The following is a 26,274-nucleotide window of genomic DNA, read 5'->3' as shown; positions in this document are numbered from 1 at the left end:
ACCCTGCCCTTTTGGCCCACCGCCCCGGTGCCCAGCGCCGGCGAGCCCGGGGAGGAGGCGCCCTATTTGGTGAAGGTGCACCAGGTGTGGGCGGTGAAAGCCGGGGGCTTGAAGAAGGACTCGCTGCTCACCGTGCGTCTGGGGACCTGGGGACACCCCGCCTTCCCCTCCTGCGGGAGGCTCAAGGAGGACAGCAGGTACATTTTCTTCATGGAGCCGGACGCCAACAGCACCAGCCGCGTGCCGGCCGCCTTCCGAGCCTCTTTCCCTCCTCTGGAGACGGGCCGGAACCTCAAGAAGGAGGTCAGCCGGGTGCTGTGCAAGCGGTGCGGTAAGTTCCTCGCCCTTGGGGGCGCGAACCCGCGGTGAGAAGGGCGCATTCCGAGCGCGCGGGCACCGGGGCTCGACGGCCCCCGAGCAGAGCAGAGGCGCTCCGGGTCCCAGTTGTTGGTTTCAGGGTGGTGGGCTCTCAGCGATCCTCAGAGAGGGAGGTTTCGCCTTCTCCAGCTTCCCTTGTGTTAGGCTTTGCCACTGGGGAAAGCCCAAGTTTGGTCTTCAGTTGGGGCCGCCTGAAACTTTTTAATGCTCTGGGGTTTGGCTCACCAAGTAGATGGGAAATGTGCCGGCTGCTTTCTTGCATGTGGGTGATATGAACTTGGTTTTGGTTAGGAGTTGCTGATTCTGGGCCTCCTTTGAAGGAGGAAGGGTGAGTCCCGCAGGATTTTAACGCTTTCCCATCACATGGAGTCCAGTGTGGAGATGGTTAGGGGTTTGCTTCTGTGTCTGAGAAGTCTCTGCAAGGAAGGGGCAGTGCACTGACATTCCCCGACAGATGAGGTAGAGCTTTTTGGCAACTCAATGTCCAACAGAGAGGTGCGGTCTGTACCTTGTGACTATGTGCAATAGGTGAGAAGTATAAAGTTGTTATTGGTGGGGGTTTTTTTTTTTTGGCCAAATCATCTCAAGAAATTTTGTTTTCACAATATTTTGGTTTGGAGGATGTTTTTGCACTTCAGTGAATCAGAACAGATGAACGAAATTATGGAGTATCACATGTAGGCCCTGAAGAAGAATAATTTTGGAAGTTTAGCAGTTGATTTGCTACACCTTTTCCCACTCACCACTGAAAAGTATTCTTCCCGGGTCTGCTTCATATGATCAGGTTTGAGAAATTAGCTGATTATCTCATTATGTTGCCGAGGTAGCGTTATGTTTATGCTATTCATAAACTAATTTCTATGATCTAAATATCTGTATAATTTTCTGATTACCATATAATCACTAACACATAGCGGGGTTTCTTCTCAAACAGTAAATTAACACGATTACACATCACAAATTCCAACATGCATAATAGCTTTTCCCCCTGGTCTTTATGTATCCGTCTAATAGACGTTTGGGTTAATTGAATTTTTATAAAACTCAGCACCATGCCATGCAGAGTCTGCCTGTGATTGAGAGTATGTCAGTTCTTTTAAATTTGTGTCTGGTGGGGGCCAATTATTTAAATTTCTAGTTGGCATTTGTGGTGCTTATGTCCTGCAGTTAATTAATACCTGATGATTTGGTTTTAATGACAGCAAAGATCATTGTTCACCCACCGTTCCCTTATCTGAACAATGTACTTTGTATGCCAGAGACCTGTTAGGATTGCACCACTCAGTGGACAGAAGCTGTTCAGTGAGAGTGGTGCTGAAGAAAGCTGAGTGGCATCGGGATTCCCCGAGACCCACTGATAGATGTCACTCTAAAGCATGGGAAATGCTCTGCTGGGAACTGTCTTATTAGGGAACAGAAAAGCTCAGCACCACTGTACTGCAGCATATTTTATTCTGTTATAGAATCGGAAACAAAACCTTTTAAGCAACACCACTGTCCAGTTTTCACATGTTTTATTGTGTATAATTCAGGAAGGATTTTCCCTTTATCCCAAGTCATACGAGTTTTGAATCTTTCACGCCACAAGGTGGGAAGTTAATATAAAGGGGTTCGTAGTCAGCTATGATGCCTAGCATTGGGGGTGCATTACCAGATTATCAATTGTGTTAGTTATGCCTTTTAACTAGAAAGAAATGTAAGACTTGAGAGGTAAAGTTACTATAAACATCCAGAGAATGTTTGGAAATGGAAAGCCCATGTTGTTTGGAGGAATCATATTCTGTTCTTGTGCTTCTAAGGAGGAAAAACTTCACTGAAGGTACTTAGTTTTGTCCCTCAGTTTGCCAGTCAAAAGAAATAACACATAGTTGTAAGTTGTGGCACATTTTTAAAAAGTGGGTTTTTAGTGAGCTGGAAATCTTTCTGCATGTAATCGAGTATATTAAGAAATCACAAAGTGACTGCCCTGGGTTTCTATCGTTATTGTGTGTGCTAGGTGATTTTAGTGTTATGTGATTTAAAGTAGGATATTGCTTTTAACCTCAACTAATAGATTTAGCTAAGTTCTAACTGAAATCGTGCTAAAAGTTTCTCCTCACATTTTTACAAACATAGTGTTTCTTGTAATACTGGAGGATAAAAGTAAATAATACCAGCTATTTTATATAATGTAAATTCAGTAAATCTGTACTTGGAATATTGAGTGTAAAAGTGTGTGTGTGTGTGTATGTGTGTAATAGAGAGAGAGAGAGAATGAATGAATGAATGTGTGACTTCATCCAGTTGTGTGGTCTAAGATAATGCCATTCAGAATCTGCCAGGCAAAGAAACACACAAAAGTGGAAAAGAGAGAGAGAGAGAGAAACGAGAGGAGAGAATAAGAATGAGAATGGGGACTGATTTGTCCTGGTTGAGCTGCTTCTGGTCAGAAGATTTCAGGGAGAGTGATGGAGCAGAAGGCCCTCATCTAACACCAAGCTGCCCTGGGGGCGTGATGGTTGTGTGCAGCCTTGAGCCATAATGCTAGGCTGGAGAACGAATAGAGCAAAGTCATTTTGTGATATCATACCCAGGGGAACAGTTTCCAGCTCTGCTGCTGTCAGCTGCAGTGTTGTTTCCTACAAGTTGTTTGCTAGTGTAGAAACTACACATGCAACAGATTAGCCTTAGGGTTGAGTTAATAAAAATCTTTCCTCTTGAAATTCCTTTTTCTCTTTCCCCCTCATCTAATATAAACTCCTGAATAATGTCGATAAAACAAGAAGCTCTTTGAAACATGGACCTTTGGAAACAGAAACTATTAGTGTATTTTAGAAGACAACATGGAAATTCGTAGCTTGTTTGCTTTGTAGTTGAAGTTTGTATAAATTACACTTCCTTTACAGTTATTTAAAGTTTTTGTAGTCTTCGCTTTTTCTGTTGCTCACTGAACGACCTAAGAAATATTCCTGGGTTTTATGTTCATCGGTATGCAGGATAATTTGCTGTTCAATTAAATCTCTATTATTCAAACAAGTCATTGTTTGATGTGCTACACTTTTAGCTTCCAAAGCATTGTGGTTATACGAGGCAGAAGCTGATTTCCAAAAAGGAGTACAAACACTGAGGTTGGATAACATCTACAACTGGGCCATGCCAGATTTGTACATCAATTCTGATCTTACAAGCCAATCTAAGTATTTTATATCATATGATGGTAGAATGAAGACGTATGCATGTATTGATAATGTAAACATCTTTATCAAATATTTATGATACATAGCACTTGCTCTTTTTAATATGTTCAGTCACTATTTAATAAAGTGTGCTAACCTTGTGGTGTTTTGAAAATGAAAGAAAATGCTGCAGAGATTTTCCAGTCAGCATTTAAGAAAACTATTCTTAATAAAAGCTATATTAAGGAAACAGAACAGTAACAGATATAGCCCGACTGCTTGTATGTTGTAAATACACATGTAAATTTGATTTCCCAAGTGTTTGTGACTGCTCTTTTTAAACTTTGTAAATCTTGCTGTCAAAAATATATGCTGAATTTAAAATAGCTCCTTCTACTGAGTAGAGAAACTATATATATATTTGTTTATATTTATGTTAAAAATGAAACCAACATAGGTCATTTAGGAAAAGAACTCCTTAGAATAAAAATATTTTAAAAAGTGGATTTAAATATCTGAGTCAGAATATTTAACTAGCACTAGGGGATCGTTCTCATCAGTTCTGGAGTATCTATAGATCCTCCGAATCTAGGGAAAGTCTTACCATATGTCCTGATGTATTAAGTAAGACTAGGAGGTTTAGACAACAGAGAATTAAAACAGTGAGCTGTACTTCCTCTGGCTGGTATATTTATAGCAAATGAGAGCAAAAGATGTGATTGGGCGGGTTATTGCCCTTGTCAAATATAATCTATTGATTGTTCAGGAAATCTCCTTTGCTTCGATACCTATTTTCTTCCTGTTTTTTTTTCTTAATTATAAACATAATGTCTTTTACAACCCTCTTGTACATTTTCATAACAATTTATGAACTGCTTAGATATCCAAAGATCTCTAAATCCCCCTAGCAATACTTAGCCTTTTATTTGTTTTTAATATGGTTGAATGATCTGAAAAAATGATCTCTTTTGATAGCTCTTAATGAATGGGTATTTTGATTAGCTTTATATAGATAAATGATAATGAAAACGAAAAGCATACAGTTAGGGTTCTTACTGATTCAAGCAATTTGTTACCACCCCAAAACAGTGTAACATGGCTTAGTGAAAGTCTTCATAAGAAAGCAAAAACTAATTTATTTCTAAATACATTATTTCTAAATAAATTTCTAAATAAATTATTTCTAAATAAATTTATTTCTAAATAAGATCACATTTGTGTGATCTTATTTCTATATCACAGAAGTGGGCATTGTGGACATTTTTCAACCCATATATGAATGCTCTAAGTTTGCGCCTGCATATTGTTACTGTGCTTTTATGTTGTAACACGTAAGTTAAAATGAGTGTTATGAAAGAATATATAACCTGGCTAGTTTACCCCCATCCTCTCCAGAATATCGGTCGCTTTCTAATACTTGAACGTTTGCTTACTGACACATTCTGTTGAAATCTAATGTTGAATTATTTGTGGATTTACAGAATATACAAATTCACAAATAACTGTATGACTAAGACAAAAGTTAGTCTTTTTAAGTTGAGGGATTGTCCTAGTTGAGAGGTTGTGTTTTCATATTGCCTAAGTTGTTGAGTGCTGTAGTGCACTTGAAGTAAATCTGTTTCTGAAGCCTTGCCCCCTGGATTTTCATCCCTAAATGCTCCATACAGGTTGAAGCAGATAAAATACAAGAAATTTTGGTAAAGTTGAAGGTTAAAAATAGATCAACTAGCCTCTTCTTGGCATGGATACAATTATTAGGAAACAGTTCTCCCTAACATAGACTTGCCATCCCGGCATCCTGGAGAGAGATGCGTACGTGGTAATTTACTTTAATTTTTGGTCTTCTTCAGGAGAACCAGGATATTTTTCCCTATGGAAAATAGTTTGTTAGGAAGTTCTTTCCTGGCCCTTGATTTACCTCATTTGGATCTAGTAAAAATTTATATCTTGTTTTAAATTATAACTAAAAAATCAAAAAGAAGAAATTTTACCTACAGTCTGGATGGATCATTGGAGACTGTCCTACTACTTTCTAACTCAGACTTCTGTTTTCTTTTTTTTTTTTTCTTCATCTTTATTTCCCCTATGAAGATACTACAGGGAAAGCCTTGGGTAAATGATGGGGCCCAGGAGTAGATTTTGGTGTGTGAGTGTAGGATTGCTAGTCATTATCACGCGGACTAGCCTTCTCTTGAAACTTTGAAATTCGGCTGTCTGGGTCCAAGAAATGTTGGAAAATAGAGGTCTTAGATCACAAGACTGTGAATGCAAATGGTCTTTCTGTTTCTGATGGGCTCTTTGTCTATCCCATGAGGACGTGGATGGTAACCTGCATTGCATCTCTAGTTCAGAGGCTTTCTCTCCAAAGCCCAAGGCTCTGTCTTTGGACATGTGCCCTGGCTTGCTGGGAGCAAGAAAACAGCTCTGAGTGGTGCATGAATCCGGAGCTGGTAGCCAGATTTAGGAGGTAGCAATGGCCCAAGAGAACCTAGAGGAGGGAATTGTTTCCTTTTCTTTTGCTCTGCTGTGCCAGAATATGTGAGCTGAATCAAGCCCAGTGCGAGGGAACATACCTGATGAGGGCACTAGAGTCTCGGTACTAGGTATACCCAGGAGCCCAGGGGATGGATGAGGGATAAGAGATGTGAAGTACTGTCAGCTTTGCTAAATTTGGACAACCCATAGCAGTAATACTGTCATCCCAAATGGTTGTCTTTTATCTGGGAATTGCCATTAAGGCAAAGACACCTAAAAAATTGAGCGCATACTAAAACCACATAGTTGTAACTACTACTTATGGAGTTGGTATATTTTTTTGGCCTCTTTGATAGACATATAGAGTTTGATTTTTATGTGTAGATTAATTTCCTGTTAAATAATTAATGAATAAATGACTGAAGCACCCCAGCTGGTTGGATAGTTCTAGCCTAAATTTAGAAAGATAAAAACATACTTTTGATTTTTTTCTCTTCTGGTTTCTGGTATGGTGAGTTCGATACCAGAACACTGTTCTCTTCTCTTCCCATCCAGAGCCTTACTGTAATCTGGATCAACCTTTGGGGCTTCAGAGAAAGGTTATTTAATTTCCCAAAACTTTTCTCTCACTTATTTTTAGAACAGTATTTGTTCTGTGTAGCTTATAGCCCAGCAGGAAAAAAAAAAAAAAAAAAAAAAAAAAAAATTCCAGTGTCGTAAATACTTAAAAGTACAGAAGAGTTTTGCAACAGTCTATGAACCCTTACCACTGTTTTCAGCAGAACCATTTGTAAATCATCCCAACTTATTTTGGGTGACAGATCTCAGCATTCAGAAATTTTATGTTCTCCTTGGATCTCTCCTCACAGGTGTTTAACCATCTCAGTACTATAAGTGATACTTTATATTGAAATCTGTTCTCATAATCGAAGATGGAAAAATACAGCTTATATCCCTACGAAGTAATACAAAGAGATTTTAGATCAGTTCCTCTTCACTTACTTTTCTTGTTTCTAACATCACAAGAGCTCTTGGTTAGCCTGCAGGTGGGGTGGCACGTGCCCATTTGGGCTCTGATGAATAATGAGGTTCTTTGCCTTCACTTCCGTGGTCGGCCCTGGAGGCACTGTGGGAGACGATGTGTTATCAGTGAAGCAGCAGATGTGGTGGCAGCATTTTCCTCCACTGCAGGGAGCATCCCGGCTGTACCTCTGTACAGAGCAGGGGAGCTGTCTACTGAGAAGGAAATGGATGCTTCACATAGAATTTCTCATTAGCCTTGGGAAGTGGTTCTGGCAGTTGGGGCCACTTAGTGATTGCCAGGATGGAGAGGTTCTGCTCAGAGCCGGTGTGCGCATTGTCCTGTCATCAGCACGTAGGGCCACAACATTGAGATAACCTAGGCATGCTGCTGCTCTGCAAGCCTGGATACCTCCGAATGACCTTTTCCTCTGTTGTCTTCATTCTCATCCGTAGAGATGGGTTGCATCTTGTCCTCAGGAATACCAGCACTTTTCTTTTTGTTGGAGCAGAAATTTTATAAAACACCCTAGCATTTTGGAATATAGTTTTATTCCAATGAGCAGTTTAGAAAAATTTATGGTAACATAAAATTTATCATTTTAACCATTTTTAGGCGTGTAGTTCAGTGGCATTAACTATTTGCATTGCTGTGCAACCCTCACTGCAATCCATCTCCAGATTTTTTTATCTTCCCAAAATGGAAACTCTGTATTTATTAAACACTAACACCCCATTCCCTTTCCTCCTTTTCCCCAACCACCGTTCTACTGTCTTTACAGGTTTGACTACTCTAAGTACCTTTTTAAAGCGTAGAGTTCAGAAGTATTCAATACATTCATAATGTTGTACAACTGTCACCACCATCCATTGCCATACTCTTGACCTTGTTAAACCGAGACTCTATACCCATTAAACTACAACTTCTCATTTTCTCTTCCCCCAGCCACTGACAAACACTATTCTACTGTTTGCCTCTCTGATTTTTACTAAGTGCATCATTTAAGTAGAATCATATGGTATTTGTCTTTTTGTGAATGGCTTATTTCACTTACCATAATGTCCTCAAGGTTCATCATATTGTAGCATATGTCAGAATTGCCTTCTGTTGAAAGGCTCAGTAGTATTCCATTGTATGTAAATACCACATTTTGTTGATTCATTCATCCATCCATCAGTGGACACCTGGTTTACTTTCACATTTTGGCTATTGTAAATAATGCTGCTGTGAAATGTCTTCTCAAATCCCTGCTTTCAATTTTTTTGGGGTATATATGCAGAAGCAGAATTGCTGAAACATATGGTAATTCTTTTTTTCTTTGAGATGGCGTCTCACTCTGTCACCCAGGCTGGAGTGCAGTGGCACAATCTTGGTTCAGTGCAACCTCCACCTCCTGGGTTCAAGTGATTCTCCTGCCTCAGCCTCCTGAGTAGCTGGGAGTACAGGTGTGTGCCACCATGCCTAAGTTTTGTATTTTTTAGTAGAAATGGGGTTTCACTATGTTGGCCAGGCCGGTCTTGAACTCCTGACCTCAGGTGATCCGCCTGCCTTGGCCTCCCAAAATGCTGGGATTACAGGAGCGAGCCATGGCGCCCGGCCTCATATGGTAATTCTAGGTTCACTTTTTGGAGGAACCATCACACTGTTTTCCATAGCATCTGTACTATTTTACATTCCCATCAGCAGTACACAAGGGTTCCAGTTTCTCCACATCCTGCCTCACACACATTATTTTCTACTGTTTTGATACCAGCCTTTCTAATGTACGTAGAATAGTGGTGAGCAGTTTTTATATTGTTGTTGTTTTCTATACAAAGTTAGTGTCTCTAATTACACTGTCATTAATAAGAAGCAAAAGTTCTCAGAAAAGAGAGGTGTTCATCTATTCAACTTAGTTTAAATAGCATGTAAGATCCTGAATCTGAAGCTGTGAAATAAGGAAATTACAATGGATAACAGCTTAATAAAAACAATGATTTAAAGAGTAAGCTTAGAAATAAAAACAATGAAAGATGTAAAGAATAAGCTTAGAAAATGCACTTACAGAAAACAGTCCTCCAAGGCTATCATGAGAATGTTATATTTTTATTCATATTGCTGTCAGTGCAGTCCAGAAAGGAGCCTTATCATACTTTGATTAGTTTCAGAACCTTTTAATTGATTTAATGTATTCATTAATTGCCCCTACCCCAGCAATTTCCCTGTCTATATTCCTGTCCATTACTCCAATCCCCTTCTAATCAGTACTGCAGAAGAGGCTGAGTCATTCTGAAATAATACTTTTTTGTTTGTTTGTTTGAGATAGGTTCTTTCTCTGTCATCCAGGCAGGAGTGCAGTAGGACGATCTTGGCTCACTGCAACCTCAACCTCGTGGGCTCAAGCAATCCTCCACTTCAGCCTCCCAAGTAGCTGGTATCACAGGCCCATGGCACCACACCTGGACAATTTTTGTATATTTTTGTAGAGATGGGGTTTCGCCATGTTGCCCAGGCTGGTCTTGAACTCCTAAGCTCAAGCAATCCCCCCCACCTCAGCCTCCTAAAGTGCTGGGATTACAGGCATGAGCCACTGCACTTGGCCTGAAATACTACTTTTCTTAAGCCATGTTCCCTACTCAAAGTTTCAATGGATGCACCATAGTTAACTCAAGATTTCAACATTCAATGTTCTCATTAGCCTCAATAAAGTCTTATCTTTCTCACCTTCCCATATGAACACTTTATCCACTCCGACTGCTCCCTGAGCAGGCCAGGCACTTTCCTAACCCTCCTGTTTTTACATATGCCATTTCCTCTGCCTCAATCTTCTTCCACCCTCATTTCTACTCGTGGAATTTCTGTTCTTCCTTCTAGGAACAGCTCAAATCCTACTGCTTCCGTAACGAAACTAGTAATGATTCCTACCTGAGATATGCACTCTAGAATTTGAACACAGAACTCCTCTTTCCTGTGTACTTTACACAAGGTACTGTTACAAATTTTTCCTCTGCCATATTGTGTTTGTTACAATGTATGGATTTTTAAAATTTTCTCTGTTTTTGTGTGTTTTGCCTCCCTGGCAGCCAACGCTATTCTTGCATTTGGACACTAGCAGGGTCTTCAGCTTACTTGCCAGTGAAAAGTGCCCTGGCCTCAGATTCAGAAGAATCCTTTCCACTTTCAGCTTTGTAGTTAGTACCTGTGTGATTGTGGGACGCTGACTTTATTCACTTGTTTGGGTCTCAGTTTCCTAATATGCAAAATGAGAAGGTAAAATGCTTTTCAAGGTCCATTTAAACTGTATTTGGTCCTCAGAAATGACCCAAACATACAAACCTCCTTTCTCTAGAGCTTTTCTCTTCCTCTCCTCTTATTTAGTGTTGTTCTCAGGAGAATACACAGAGGAAAACAATTGTCAAACTTTTAGACACTCTAAGAGAAGAGAAAGAGAGCTGAATGAGAGGGAACCTTCAAGGGAAGGTGGCTTCTTCCTCTAAATCTTATCTCCATGGCCTTTCTGTGTCATTTTTAAAAATACTAACAGTTATTTGTATTCGCTGGCATCGTCTTTTCAAAAAGCAAATACCATTGCCTCTGCAAGCCTGTCTTTGAAATGATAAAGTATGATTAATCCACAACTGTATACTTTAGAATGAGAAAGTTCAGTCATTTGTGGTGCTAAAATGAAAAATAAAGATTTGAATGGTTTTACTATTTACTATGAATTTATTTTTACAATGTAGATGGGGCATTGTTTTAGGTTCTAATAATTAGCACTGTTGCTGAAATGGATGAGGTCGGAACAGGGAATGTGGAGACCTTGGTTTTCAGGGAGATGGCACCATTTCTGATGGCTGCAGGGAGATGCCAGGGTTGGGTTCTTTCTCAAATTATGATTTTTATGGTTTCAGCAAGAAAAGGATGCATTTTAGCCCTTTTGTAAGTAAAATAAGCAATGCTTAAACAGTTGTCAAATGGGAATAGTTTGATCTGACTTCTTACATTTCTGCATGAAGAGGTATTGGCAGCTCCATGGCATTGGGGCAGGATGGGCAGGGCTTAGCTGGGCTAGGTCCATTTTTTTTTTTTTTTCAGTTTGATGTCTCCGACTCCTGGTGGATTCGCCTACTGCAGAACAGCCAGTGCTGCTTATGAAGTATGTTTCCTCAATCTATATCTCTAGCCCAGACCTTTCTTTTTGGTTCTCGATCTGTACATCTAACTACTTACCTGGTAACCTATGTCCTACAAACACTTTATGTGAAATATTTTAACCAGTGCCTCATCTTCTCTGCCAGTCCCTCTGCACATTTGTATCCTAATAACTACTCTACCCTCACTGCTAGTATGAGCACAACAGTTATTCCCAGTGACTTCCTTGGTCAACTCTTATCTGGTGCCAGAGTAGTAGGTGCTGAGATAAATTCAGTTAACCCCTCACCATATGGCGGCATTAATATTTTTTAGTTACCTCAAACCAGAAACCTCTCCTGCCCCATACCAGATTAGTGACCACATCCCATTGATTCCATGTCCTTAACAAATCTCAGATTCATCCCTTCTTCCCTCACTTCATCTTCTCTGTAATAGATTCTTACAGCAACTGTAACAACCTCTTTACGCATGGATTCTTTCCCTCTTTCATCCATTTTCTATACTGTTGCTAGAATGGTCTTTCTAAAGTAGAATAGATGGTACTGTGCTTTTACCTAAAGCTTTTTGGTTGACATCAGGATAAAACTCAGACCCCTTTGAATGGCATGTAAGGGCTTTTAGCTTTTGTCCCAAGTGTTCTTGTCCAGTTCCTTCTCCTCTCTGGAACCTTGTGCTGCACTGATGACATTCTCTACATGCTCCAGGCAGCTTTAGGGCTCCATGGATTTGTACGTATTGTTCTCTTTTCCCAGAATAGTCTGCTTCTCTGTCTACCTGTTTGTTGTACTGTCACTACCTGTCATTTCAGATTGACTGTGCTTCCGTGGAATGGTTAAATAACACTGGATAACTCTATAACGGATTGTGCTATCGTCTTTACAAATCTTGTTTTAGGAGAAAATATGATGACTTAGAGATATGTTTATAGCACATTGTCAAGTGAAAAGTGTTGTATAATATATGTGTGATTGACTTTTCTCTTTCTTTTCTTTTCCTTTTCTTTTCTCTTTCTCTCTCTTTCTCTGTCTCCTTTTTTCCCCCTCTTCCTCCTTCCCTCCCTTTCTTCCTTTCTCCCTTCTCTTCCCTTCCCTTCCCTTCCCTTCCCTTCCCTTCTCTTTTCTTCCCATTGATCTTTCAATAAAAATAAAAGCCTAGAACTCTGTATAGCTAAATGTTAACAGTGTTTATCTCTGGGTATTGGGATTATTGATCTTTAGAATTATCTTCATTTTGTATGTTCTAAAGTTTCTATAACGAATGCACATTACTTTTTAAAAAGAAGTAGTAAATGCTATTTTTAACAAAAAATAGTGACTTGTGGCAAGTACTATGTCTTACTTATCTTTGTCTTTTTAGAACATTGCCTTCCTCATGGAAGATGTATTAGTTAGGGTAGACTAACTGCTGTAACAAATGATACCCTTAATACATAATAAGTAAAATGCAATAGTTTATTTCTACCTATTGAATGAACAGAACACAAGATGTTCTGGTCCTGATTTTCCCCTGAATAAAATCTGGACTAACACCTGAGGCATAGCCAAACCTCACCTCCAGACCAAATTGGTTGAAATAGGCAGGGTTCCAATTTGTGATGGCCATTTATTTTTAATGGCCTTTCTATTCCTTGAAATGTAGACAAATTTGCCCTTTGCTGCCTCATTGCAGTGGAAGAGGCCCATGCCGGTGTGCAGAGCTGATGATGAAAGGCATCTATGTGTATTGTAGATAAATAGTGTATTAACTATGTGTAATTCCTTATGTTCAACTTAGCATTTTATGGGTGAGTTTTGCAATAAATCTTCAACATTTAATGCTCACTACATCTTGTTTCATTTGATATCACTGAAAAATGCAGAGGGTCAGGCTACATTCACTCTGTCTCTCCCAGGCATGTTAGGTTGCCTTCTAGAGCTCTGTGTTTCACAAATCATTTTGATGTAGAGACTGTGGAGAAATATTCTCAGGCTTTATCACCGCTGACTTAATTGAGTTTCATGATGCACATTTTTTTCATAGTAGGATAAATTAAAAATGGCTGATAAAGCTGCCTGTAAAAGCAGAATTGTTAGGTTAGACCTGCCTGGTGTATTAAATGTATTGATAAATAATTTGGCCACCATTTTTAATCACTTTTATTAACTCTCAAGTAGTTTTATTTCCAGTAACTTGCAAAGTAACTGTCATTATGGGCTCAGTCATATTTCTCTTTAAAATACTATTGAAAAGTCCATGAAAATGATTAAAGTGCCAATATCACCCGCCTACTTCCTGTTAGCAAGAATTGTTGGTGATTTTATGATGAGCTGGGTATATGGTTGTGCTTTCTTTGTGCAACCCAGGAGGAAACACAGCCAGTTCATCCCAGGTGAATGGAGATAATGAATGGGTTTGAAGCCGTGTAAAAGGAGTAGTCTTTTGTGCATCTGTTTCATGTATGTTATTGCTATGCTCTCTTTAAAGCATTTTATTAAATGTTGAGAAGACAAGATACTTGTGAATTATGTGTAAAGTATAAAGAATCATGATACATGTAATGTGCCTTTCAGTGTCATTTTTGCCATCAGCCATTTGGCTTTGTGAGGATCTTGAGTTCAAGGTCACTGAAGAACAGCTTAACACATTGTCTTGCTCACAGGTCAATAAGGAATGTATCTCTTCATTAAAATAGATGAGAAGTTTGTCATTACTCTACTGCTTTGGCTAGATATGGTGGCTCATGCCTATAATCCCAGTGCTTTAGGAGGTTGAAGCAGGAGAATTGCTTGAGGCCAGGAGTTTGAGACCAGCTTGGAAAACATGGTGAGACCCTGTCTGAACAACAACAACAAAAAAATTAAATTTGCTGGGCTTGGTGGTGTGTACCTTCAGTCCTAGCTACTCTGGAAGCTGAGTCAGGAGGATCCCTTGAACCCAGGAGTTTGAGTTTACAGTGAATTATGATTGCATCATTGCACTCCAGCCTGGATAACAGAATAAGACCCATCTTTAAAAATAAAAAATTAAAAAGAATACCCTGTATTCTTTTCCAATCCATTTGCATAGCCTCCAAATCCTATTCCTTTCCACTCAGATTTAGGCATTCCCACTGTATGGGAGAAATTATTATAGGTGCCATTCTTGGCATGTTTCCTAAATAAATTACAAGAATCATGAGATTGCTAAACAAATGTAGGTGGCTAATAGAAAAAGAGAAGCAGCAAGCCTACTTTTTTCATTTACTTACTCAACAAATGTTTATCAGGCATCTATTATATGATAGGCTGTACTGATTTTTGGCATGACAATGATGAAGAAATTAGACATGCCCCTTTCTGAGCTAAGAAGATAGAGAGGCAAAATGGTTACACAAATAATTATATAATTACAGTTGTGCTAAGCCTCGTGAGGGAAAAGTACAATGTCCTAGCCAGGTGAACATATAACAGAAAAATCTATCTTAGTCTGAAAGATACAAGAAGGACTTCTTGAGAAAGAAGCATTTCTGTTAGGGTAGGGAGGAGGAGGGGAAATGAGGAGAGGAAAGATTTGCATTTCCAATCTTGGGGCAGAGGGATGAGGAATAGCAGAAAGGACAGTCAGTGCAAAGGAAGAAAAATGGGGTCTGAGAGGTAAGGAACAATCAGGTCATTCTAGACTTTCCAGGATTCCATATTTTATCTTTAAAACAGAGGAACCCAATGAAGGATTTTTAAGAAGAGGAGTTATATGGTTTTCATTTCAAAAACATCACAACTGGTGATTGTAAGGAGAATGGACTAAAAGGGAATAAGAGTGCATTCCGGGAGCTGAGGTAGGGCTCCAGCTGAGACTGGATGTGTGCCTGGACTAGAGTGGGAGCCACAGAGGTGAAGAGAAGTAAAGATTTGAGATGATTTTTGGAAGCTTCTTTTAGCCTTGACTGTGATGGGGCAATGCCTGCAAAGGGCGGTGGGGAGGATGGCCCCGAGTGTTCTGGCTTGAGCAAATTGTATGCGCGGTAGGTAATGTGATGGTGAATACTGCAGGAGAAGAAGGCCTTGTTTAGTGTATTGTTGATATATCCACATGGAAATACCAAGGAAGCATGTGCATGTTTGGAGCTGGAGGTCAGAAGGGAATTCCTGGTTGTCTTTTTGAGTGTGGTGGTTTTGGACAAAGACATGACATTTCTAGCTCCATGAAGTAGATAAGATTGCTTAGGGAAGGTGGGAGAGGGTAAGGAAAAGTGAAGAGAAAAGGAAGCGTAAGGAACAGCCACCTTTAAAGGTGAGGCAGAGAAGGGGGCAGAGTGATGGGAAAGAAACAATTAGGGCAGTGAGAGGAAGACCCAAAAAGGATTCAGGAGGGAAGAAGTGGCTGCTGCATCTGAGTCCTTCGAACATCCTGATGGAAGAGGGCGAAGAGAGAGCCCAAACCAGGATTTTTGGATTGCTGAGTATTGCCACACATTTTAAATGTAAAAGTGCACATCGCAGTTAGGACCAGTGAGGACTTAGGACGCAGTTCTGGCCAATGCCAGAGGTGGAGCCCAGACCAGGAGCAGACTGAAGTACTATTCGCCAACTTCCGGGTTAAGATTGGGTTTCAGTAATATTTTTATTTATCTGGACATAAGCAGCACAAAGCTGTTTTAAGTACTCCAAGGCTTTCTGTGGCAGTGGGGTATAAGTCTGGGAAGAATGGCTAAATTGAGAGACCCAATGGATAGTTTGTATAAAGATAAGATTTTTCAAAAAATCATCAAAATTGATTGTTACTAACATGTTGCTGAAGGTCACTCTTTTATGTGTTTTTCCCCTGAGCTAAGAATTCTTTCCCTATGTACTACATAAGCCGCTTCAGGGACAAATTATTGTTCAAATTTTTCTTGGCACACTGACTTGAGAATTAACTACCATTCATAGCTGGTACCCAGGTCCTACGAGAATACAATGCCTTGTCGCATAAATACTTGTGAAGTGACATCTATCAATCTAATTTAGAAAAATATTTGAGTCAAAAGGTCCTTGAACCATGTATTAGGTTGACACAGGAGCTCCCTTTATCTGAAGCTGTGACTGAGCATTTTAATGAATGGCAGTCAAAGAATTCAAAGTTGTTATTCTGACAGTAATTGCATGCATTTTTCCTGCCCATCTATATGCAGCCTTCTCATTGTCTAGGGGGCTGCTGATTTGATGCATTCATAGCTATTATTTGCATAGGGAGTTTGAACCACCATGGGAAGAATGATTTTGAATTTCCTGTTTCATTTATTTACTTTGAGTGCAATAATAGTGTTTTCATGGAAGGATATTTTATATTGGGTTTTTCCTAATTTTAATACAGAGTAAATAAGCTAAGTGCTATATTTCTGAAAACCATGCATTATACTTTTTCAAAAATGGGGGAAAAGATGAAAAGGAAATGAAAAAATGGGAAGACAAGTTCTGAAACCTCCGACCTTACCTGTGGGCTCCTCCCTCCAGTTGACCGTGGAGAACCATAGATAACTTATTGGGCCAGACATTCTGATCTTAGACAGGCTAGTGATGTGTAAAATGGGTTGTACATTATAGTTTGCAGATTCCTGGACTAGACTCCCAGAGATGATAATTCATGTGGCCCAGGGTTTGTCCTGAGAATCTGCATTTTTGAAAAGCTCTCCAGGTGATTTTTAGTGTGCACTTAAGTCTGGTAGCTCTTGGACTTGTTTTTTTTTTTTTAACTAATAAAGTTGAAGACACTCTGCACAAGATTAGAAGATGGATAAGAAAAGAGAGAATTAGAATTTACTGAGTTTCTATTACGGGCTGAACATGTTTACATATCTTACCTCATTTATTCCTTAACACCATCTTGCAAGGTATATCATTTTATTCCAATTTTAACCTGAGATTCAAAAAGGTTTACAGAACTTTAAAGGTCACACAGTTGCTGGGAGGCAGAACCTTTATTTGCCTCCAGGTCATCTGATCTGCTGTGTAGAACCACGATATGGCTGGAACAAGAAGATCTGGATAGAATTCTAGTCACACCATCACTTGGGTGAGGTCCTTTTGCCCTCTCTGCCATCGTGGGTACCTGTTGCTAAAGGTAGACTTTCCTGTTTATCTTCAAAGAGTGCATATGGGTAGATGAGTAGGGAGAACTGCATACGTTTTGAGAGTAGTAAGATCAGATCCACTTGGACAAAACTGTCTTCAGTAGTCTACAATGAACATGCCATGTTATTGTGACCAGAATTGACATTGTATCTCTATCCTACACCGACAAGTTCATTGTCTGAGTGAGGAAATAGCACACATCACACATTGATATTTCTCCAGGAAGGAAATGAGACATGGTAGAGTCTAGTGGGGAAAATCTGGCTTCAGGGTGGACTTAGGACATGAATTAAGGGTCAGGCCTTGACTCCTACCTCTCCTCTGTCACTCATGACCTTGGGAACTCCGTGTTTCTAAACTTTTAATTTTCTCTTTGTAAAATGAGAATGATGTGTCTCTCTCAGATCGGTGAGTGCCAGCTGAGATCATGTCTGTAGAGCACTTAGGTCATTGTAAGTGCCTTCTTTCTGTCTTTGTTTTGAGACAGAGTCTTGCTCTGTTGCCCAGGCTGGAGTGCAGTGGTGCAATTACGGCTCACTACAACCTCCATCTCCCTGGATCAAGTGATTCTGGTGCCTCAGCTTCCTGAGTAGCTGGGATTACAGGCATGCACTACCATGCCTGGCTAATTTTTGTATTTTTTGTAGAGACAGGGTTTCACTATGTTGGCCAGGCTGGTCTTCAATTCCTAACCTCAAGCAATCTGCCCTCCTTGGTCTCCCAAAGTGCTGAGATGACTGGTGTAAGCCACCGCACCTGGCCACAGTAAGTACCTTCTTAATGTTAATCAGCAGAGAGAAGGGAGAGTGACTCTCTGCAGCAGGATTCAGTGGAGCTGGAGATCCAACTGGCAATAGCAGCAGAAACAAAATCAATCGCGACTACTTGATCGCTGCATTCTTCATTCTCTTAGGAACCCAGCGGTTCTCCTAACATGCATGCCAAAGGTCCTTTGACAGGGTGCTGTTCCAGTTGTGGTTTGTGGTTCAGCAGTATTGTACCACCCTGGTGCTCATTAGGACTGCAGATTCCCAGATCACCTTCAGATGTGCCACTCTCCAGGTGTTTCTCAGGCTCACTGCAGTTTGAGAAGCACTACTTTAACAGGCAACCTCCTTCGGGGTGAATCATGTCTGGAGAAGTTGCTTGGTCAGAGAGATACTTGTCCAGGCTCAGCCATGCTGGCTCTGCAGTGAGGGTTCCTTCATTAGAACACCATCCATTTGTGGTGGCAGCACAGGTAGAAGACACTGAGTGGAAACAAGAGGAGCGAGAGAGGGAGAGAGAAAGAAACAACTTTCCCGGAGAAGTTAAAATGATAGCATGACTTTTCTGAATGGACTTTAGGACATGGCACCAAGAATGAGCAATAATGAAATACCAAGGAAGGAGACTCCTTAGGAGAGCATCCGGGAACCATGCACCGTACAACAAGAGGTGATGCAGGGAAGGGGGTGAGAGGGTGAACTGAGGCTCCCCCAGGGAGGAGGGGGGATATCTCCTTTCTGAACCTCATGCTGAACCCAACCCTCACCAGCAACAGATTGGGGTGGGAGCTTTTGGGGAGGGGAATTGAAATGGCCTTGTTGGCAGAATGACTCTGAAGGGAACCTTCCAGCACACACAGGAAAAAAACAAAACAAACTCACCAATCTGCCAGACTCCACTTGCTCAACTGGAGGGCAGGGTGGTTGCTCAAACGTTTTGGGTTCGGGGCTTTGGAAAGATTTCTTGTCTTGCTGCATGCTCTGTGGAACCAGGCTGAGAGCAGGATTTTTGCATTTAGAATATCTTAGGGGAACTGGGCAAGATGAAAACCAACCTTTTTGTAGCTACCAAAAGGTGGACACACTTCAGCTTTCTGTCTTCTCCCTACTGACTTGGGTGTATTTGGTATGCTTTCTCTGTGCTAGGACCTTCCTGTCTCTTATCTCACTAAATCTTGACAATAACCCCAGAGATTGGCATCATTATACTCGTTTTACAGATGAAACTGTCTCAGAGCGGTTATGGAATTTGCCCAAGACACACAAAGTGAGTGGTGAAGCTGAAATTCAGAACCAAGTTCAGCTTATTAGAAAGTATCCTTATATACTACATGCAGAAATGAAATGCAACATATGTGACAGCCATTATAATGTAAACAATAAAAGTAACAGCATTTTCTCCTTGCCCTCCCTAATTCAATATACTTGTTGATTATTTACTGCTTCTGGCATGCTATGATTGATTGCTGTTCTGTGGGATATGGAGAAGTTTGAGGAATTTATGATACAGCTGGGGAGAAAAGACATATTCATGCTTGACCAGGATGAAGCCATCACATCTCACAGGTGTTTAGACAAAGGAGAAGGCACCTCTGCTGAGGCACATCAGGGAAATCTCTAGGGAAGATATTGATATGACATAGCACCTTCTGGGTGTATAGGATTGTTTCATTTTGTTTGCAGAGTGTGTTAAAACTGTTTGCAGGGTGTGTTAAAACAATTTGCAGAAAAATGTTGCATATATTACTCGTTTTGATTTGGAAAAACAATTAAAACAGGGAGAGTCTTAATTATTTGCCCCATCTTTGGATAACTTCTGTACTAACAAAATTCAGGCTCACCAGCCACTAGAGATAATAAAATTCTCACCAAAGAAATTGACTAAATAGAAGAGAATTTATTTCCGATTTCCTTTTGGATGTAAACGTGTATCAACTTTTCCTTGGAAGAAGTGTAATTTCTCTTTCAGTAGAAGGAAATAGAATTATACTCTGGCTTAAATTCTATTATTATAAACATACTTTTGTTTTTTTCTTGAGGTAAGGCGTTTCTATATACTGTTGGGAGTCTGTAGTGATATAGTCATTTTCTATATTATTTGGCCATCATTTATTCTTTTAAATTCATGTCTCTGGTCTCATTTATAATTGTTTTTGCATTTTTTATTGCTAACATTTAATAGTGACCACCCATTAAAGCTATTGCAGTACCTAAGTATATTATAAATTTTTCTGACATGTTATTGCTTCTGGATTATAAATTGGGAAATCATTAAGATTCTTGTTCTTGTTGTAATGCTATTGTGGTGATGATTTAGTATTTCCCCAAACACTTTATATAACTTGGTCTTTTTCCACATTTGTATGTTTCTTTATTTGCTGAACAGGATATTTTAATGGTTACATCTAAACAGAATAAACTCATAGAGTTGTTGATTTGAGAAACCCTTCTGTAATGCCATATTAATCTATTTAGCTCCCAGACCTTCCTTAGCAGATCAAAGGAATTTCCTGGCCACTCCCAGAGGTCCTATTGCCTTTTATCTGTCTTAATGAAGGTAATTAAAATTCCTCAGCTTATGAGGGTCCAGTCCTGGACCTAAGTGAACTAGTCCCCAGCAGAAACTGAAAGAGGACCGTAAGCAAGCTGCATTTATTTATAAATCTTTAACCTTATATTTCCATTGATCCTGATTAAGGTAGTTCCTGCAGTGTGAGGGCAAACTTAGGTTGCCAATATTTTAGGGAAATATGGGTTCTTCTTTTTTAAACTCTGGTGGTTATTCTGATTCCTGTATCGTTCATTTGAAATGAACCTGCAACACTTTGTGGGTACATAGGAATGAAGCAAATGCATCTCTAACCAATTAACCAGTTGTGCCATTGATTTCTACTGATAGTTGTATAGCAAATGACTTTACACAAAGTATTAATTAAATGCTGTGTTCTGATATTGTCTAAACAAAGTCCTCTGGATATCCACAGCTTAAATCCTCAACAAAATGTTAAAAGTCACAGAAAAAGTCTTTGACATAGCATGACTTAGGATCTCCATATTCATAGTTACTTGTTGAGTAAATATGCTTTGAGCACTTATGAGCCAAACACTGGGCTAGGTATTACAGAGACAGTGCTGAACAAGGACCTCACCAGTATGGTGCATATTCCTATTTTACAATCTGTCAGCTCAGCCAGTCTCTTAAAGGCTGTCTTTTCCTCAAAGTAGTTTCTGAAATGAAAAGGAAAGGAGTCATTTTAGGGTTTAATCTGAGTTCTGGTCTTTACCCTGACCACACAATGGGCCTCAGGGAGAAGAAAGAACAATAAGACAAAACCTTACTAAAGCAAAATGACTTCCCATTATAGGACATGGTCTGACACTTCCAAGATAAATGAAGCTGTAAAGTTAAGTTGTACAGTTAGTGGACAGAGACAGGTAATTTGTGGGCATGGAGGAGGTTTCCAAATATTCACAGCACCAAGTGATCAAACGCTCTAAGTAGCATTTGTGCACTTTTCTTCATACATTTAACATTAAGAAAAAAACCATAGGTTTTTATTAAGGTTGATATTAGGTTGATATTAAAGATTGATATTAAGGTTGATATGAAGCAGCTAACTGAAAATGAACTGTCCTTAAAAAGTAAATAAATAAAAAACAGTACTTTTCCCAATGAATGAAGAACTATGAAAAAGCTGTAATGGGCTTAGCCTATGTAGTTTCCAGCATTGTTTTAAAAAGATGAAGAAAAGAATGTTGAAGCCTTTGCATTTTCAATGACTACCATGTGCACCTGCCCCTCCTGCATTTCTGGGTTTCACTTCTGTCCATTGCTAGCTCTCATTTGCTCTGCAAATGTTTCAGTATTTTCTGTGTTCCGGGAGCTGTTTATATGAGATAGATGCAATGGTAAATAAGTCAAGGTCTTCATATTTTAGGACCTTTTCCTACCAACTTAATAGGTGCTAGCAGAGACTCGTTGTGTGTCTTGTATAGGGTAACCGAGTGAAAGTCCTCCTTAGGTAGATTTCATCATCTCCACCTGGATGGAATAAATTCATGAATGTTCTTAGAAGCACTTATAGAATTGAGAAAAAGAAACACATACTAAGAACTTACTGTTGGGATGAGGAAGAGTAAACAGGGAAATTCTTTGGGTTCTTCTTCTCCTCACCCTCTTTACAACTCCTCCCTCAGATAAGATATTTAGTCCTATGATTGACCCAGACTGTCATTTTTTTGGGCCCTTCTCTCCATGCCTGTGGCCAAGCCCTGCCTGGGTTTGTATTCCCAGGGATGGCTCCACATGCTCCTTGCCTGCTATTCAACAGAAGGCCCACTTGTCTTCCCTGCTCACTGTGTGGATGGAACACCCAGGCAATGGGACACCAGGGGCCTGTGTGTGCTGCCTATGCCAGTGTTCTGAGAAGCTCCATGAGACTGGTTTGGCGTAAGGGCTGTCGGTCTGCTCCACAAACCCAGAATAAATTGGATTGGAAAAGTAGGAAAGCTCATTTAGCTTTTGTGCCTAAACTTTGTATACCCAAGCACTGTTTACCAAAAAAGTTCTGGATTTGGAAGTAGTTAAGTATTCAAAACATATTCAACTATTTACGAAAGTGATGCTTATTATTCTGTGTTTATTTATCTCACCAGGGAAGCCCAAAGAGTAGAGGAGATGAGGAGTAGGTTGTGGAATCAACACCCTTCCCACTGCCTCCAAACCACCAGCACTGCCCAAGGAGGGGCCCACTCTTTGTTGGGTGCCCATTATGTATTTAGCTGTGGATGAGGCCATATATGTGTCTTATATTCCTGCTTACGTTATGAATAGAAGATTGAAGGTCGCACTTTTGTGGGTGTCCCACTGTACCCAAAAGGGTATTTTTACATAAAGCATGAGTAATTGCACCTTTTTCCCCAAATGTAATATACTTTTATATAACATTTTGTAGAGTTAGGAGTCAGGCTTTCATGGGGCAGAGGGCTGGGTTATGTCCAGTTAATGGGCAGGCATGTAGATTATACTTTGCTTTTGATAGGTGAGGGACTCTTTCATGTACTATTCTACTTCCTCTGTGGTTAGTTTTTTTCCCCCTATTCTTTTATTCTTTTTCATCTTTGGGGCTGTAAATCAGGGGAGGAGGGTGCTGCAGGTCACGATTATAATGGGAAAAAATGAGAGAGAAAGCAAAGAGAGTAGGTAGTTGTACTCAGCTTTATTTATTTTATCCACACCTCAAGCTCTGATTAGGAAAGGGTGGGTTTTTCTTATAGAATAATTACTCGTATTCTCTGGTTGATTAGCTAAGAGAAAAGAGAGTCAGGGAGAAGTACTTTACTCTTTTCCTATGTTGTGTTCATTGGTTGTTTTTTTCTGTCTAGTACCAAACTTTTCACCAACCACATACCCTCTTCCTGGTTCCCCTCCTTCCTTCTCCAACAGGGAGAGGCAAGCATCAGTAGATTCCTTTGTAGTCAAGACTTAACCAAGAATTCTTCCTAAAGGAAGAAGCTATCAATTAGCTAATTATACTTCTCCCATCCCCAATTTGTTGGACTTCTTTGAAGACGGGATGATTTAAATGAGTGGAGAAGGCTTACCTCGGTGGAGGGAAGCAGGGAGTACTTACACATAGAGTGGGAGGAAGGTTGGAAATATGAGTGAGAAGATATTGATAGTGAAAGGTTGCAGGGAAGTTGTCTGATAACTTATTCAGAGCCAGATGGAGGAATTGTCCTACTTATTCTCAAGAAGAATTGAGAGTTCTTCTTGCAGCAATTATTAATATCTGGTTTTGTAACTTCTCTATAACCTCTTATAAGAGTAGTTTCTCTTAGAAGGATAGTCAGTATACCTGATACTTTAATTCCACTTACCATTATAATGAGAAAATAAATTGTTTCATTAGATTCTGTGCACCAAGGGGCAAGACCCAAAAACAGGATGGAACGGTGTGTAGCAGGGGTGGCAGCTGATCTGCAAAATCAGGCATGACAATTCTGAACTTTTACTGGAGCGCAAAAAGGAACAAACCACAGATAACTGGTAAAACTCAATCATGTTATAGGTTAATCAAGGCCATAGACTGTGTGCTTGGTACTGTGGAAGATAAAGTGATATGGAAAGCATGATCAATGACCAGTGGGCTTGTAATCTAAATGTAGAGGCACCTGGACCTTAGAAAATAACTATCCCATAGGATTATTTTTGGCAAAATGTCGAATGAACAGGTCATAGATAAATGATTTAAGAGTTCAGAGGAGGTAGAGCTCACTTCTACCTGGAAGGGTAAGAAGCTTTTGTTGAGGGACAGAGGTTGGAAGTGGACCTTCAAGGGTGAGTTGGACAGAGATTTGTCAGCAGACCTGAATATGGGGTGCTGGGTTGGATATTTTACACATCACAGTGTGGATACAACACCCTGGAAAAACCTTATCGCTCCCATTTTAGAGTAATGAAGCATAGGCTCAGAAAGTATAAATATATGACCCAAACTTCCTCAACCATTGACAGGACAAGTTATAACTGAATTTCAAACTTAAGCCCTTTGGCTCCAAACCCATCCTATTCCAGTACCAGTTTGCCTTTATGACCTTCTATAGACAGAAATGCTCTGAGAACAAGAAAGCAAGTATTTTGCACCCAGGATGGAAACCACTTCATTCTGGTGAGGGTACAGGTCATTCGGGAAAAAATGAGTGATGAGTTTGGAACAGTGGTCTAGGGTTGGAAAAACAGTCTAGAACCATTGAAGGAATTTCAGGCAGAGAATGAGGTCAGCCAAACTATGTTTTAGAGAGAAGAACTGCAAAAGGAATGATTTTGTAGATATGTCAAAAGGTTTATTTAACTTGCAGCATTTTAAACTTGATTAGCTTTAGCCTTGGTCTGCATCTGAAAATCGATAATTTATGTAGTCAACCTTTATGAAAGTTTACTTTGATTAGTCAATCTAGAAAAGCATAGGCTTTATTTTTTTTAATTTTTATTTCTCATGGTTGTGTTTTGTTGCATTGCGTTCATCCTGGATGCATTAATGACGTGGTGTGATAAGACCCAGGGCTCTCATCTGTTTAACTTTACTAATTTGCTCCATTTTCAAATGAGTTTCCTTGGCAGGAGCAGCAGCAGAGCATGAACTCTGCTGAAAGGGATTTCATTTACACCTCTAGTGCCACCTCTGAGGCCCCTGGATAATTTTCTTATCGTCTTTTTGCCATTTGGGAACACAGCCACGTTGTTTACAATTGAAATATAGTTTTTAAATGTGCCTCCTACTGTGTTTTTACAGAAAGAGAGCCTCTTCTCCTGGAAAATAAAACACCATTGATTGAACCAACAGCCCTTTGAAAAGGTTTAATTATTGCATTAATTACAAACTTCAGGACAAACTAGGGCCGACTAGTAGTGAGCCATAGAGCAGATTTCTGAGCTGCTTTAAAGAAAATGTTAAAAGCCTTTTAGATGTAAGAGGCTGAAACTGAGAGAAGGAGGTGGGCATGTGAGAGATACTACCTTCTTCAATCTATAAGCTTTGCATTAAAAAAAATCCCTTTCCCTCTCTGATTTGTGTTTCCTGGGAAAGCTCCAATGACTCATTGCTCTAAGGCCTCAACCTTTTCTACCCTGACATAGATGAGAGATAGGAAAGTGGGGAGGTGGTCTAAATGTCATAGAGTAGAACTTCTCCAAAATATAGGTCACTGGGGAAAAAAAAAGAAATACTCTTGGAATAATCCTTTAACATGATCATCTTCAAAATGCTCACTTTTTTTTTCTGAAGAAAAAGAAGAAAGAAAAAGGCAAGTAATTTCTTTCTCTGGCAAAACATTCACTGAGGTGTTTTCATTCAGTTACTTCGATGGTTGGCTGTCGGGCAAATTATCACAATGTGAATATGGGTTTGGGAACTACTAGAATTTTCTCAAAGTTGCTTTTAATGATCTCTTTCCCAGAGAAAATAAGTCATTAAATACTGAGGTGGCTAGATGAAATTGAATGCTACACCTCAGTGATTTATTCAGAATGGGCTCTTCCATCTGACATCCTTTTGATAAATTCTACCACATGTGGCATTTCTGGCAGGTATGAGGGTAGGTTTCACATTCTAAAATGAAACTGGCAGTCACACGTTTCCCTGGTTTACAACATTTTAGCACTTACTATGTGCCAAATAGTGCTCTAAAGCTGTTGGCATGTTAACTCATTTAATCCTTACAACCATTTTGTGAGGCAGGAACTATTATAACTATTTAGCAGGTGAGGAAACTGA

The 26,274-nt window shown here is 39.8% G+C and overlaps 1 protein-coding gene across 4 annotated transcripts in view; it reads left to right on the top strand.

Annotated features, from left to right (window-relative positions):
- NRG1 (neuregulin 1) overlaps positions 1–26,274 on the top strand; it is a 1,213,919-nt gene that overhangs the window by 1,152 nt on the left and 1,186,493 nt on the right. The window contains exon 1 of one of the 4 annotated variants that reach the window (XM_011977707.1): positions 7–331. The exons of the other annotated variants lie outside the window; for them this stretch is intronic. Within the exon in view, the coding sequence (XP_011833097.1) occupies positions 211–331 (121 nt within the window). The 5' untranslated portion in view covers positions 7–210. Of the gene's footprint in view, positions 1–6; positions 332–26,274 lie in introns of those variants that run through there. 4 annotated transcript variants of the gene reach the window in all.

The sequence above is a fragment of the Mandrillus leucophaeus genome, unplaced genomic scaffold (genome assembly GCF_000951045.1).
Source record: "Mandrillus leucophaeus isolate KB7577 unplaced genomic scaffold, Mleu.le_1.0 Scaffold183, whole genome shotgun sequence".
NCBI lineage: Eukaryota > Metazoa > Chordata > Mammalia > Primates > Cercopithecidae > Mandrillus > Mandrillus leucophaeus.
The sequence above is the reverse complement of the archived record's forward strand: the minus strand, read 5'-3'. Positions and strand labels throughout refer to the sequence as shown.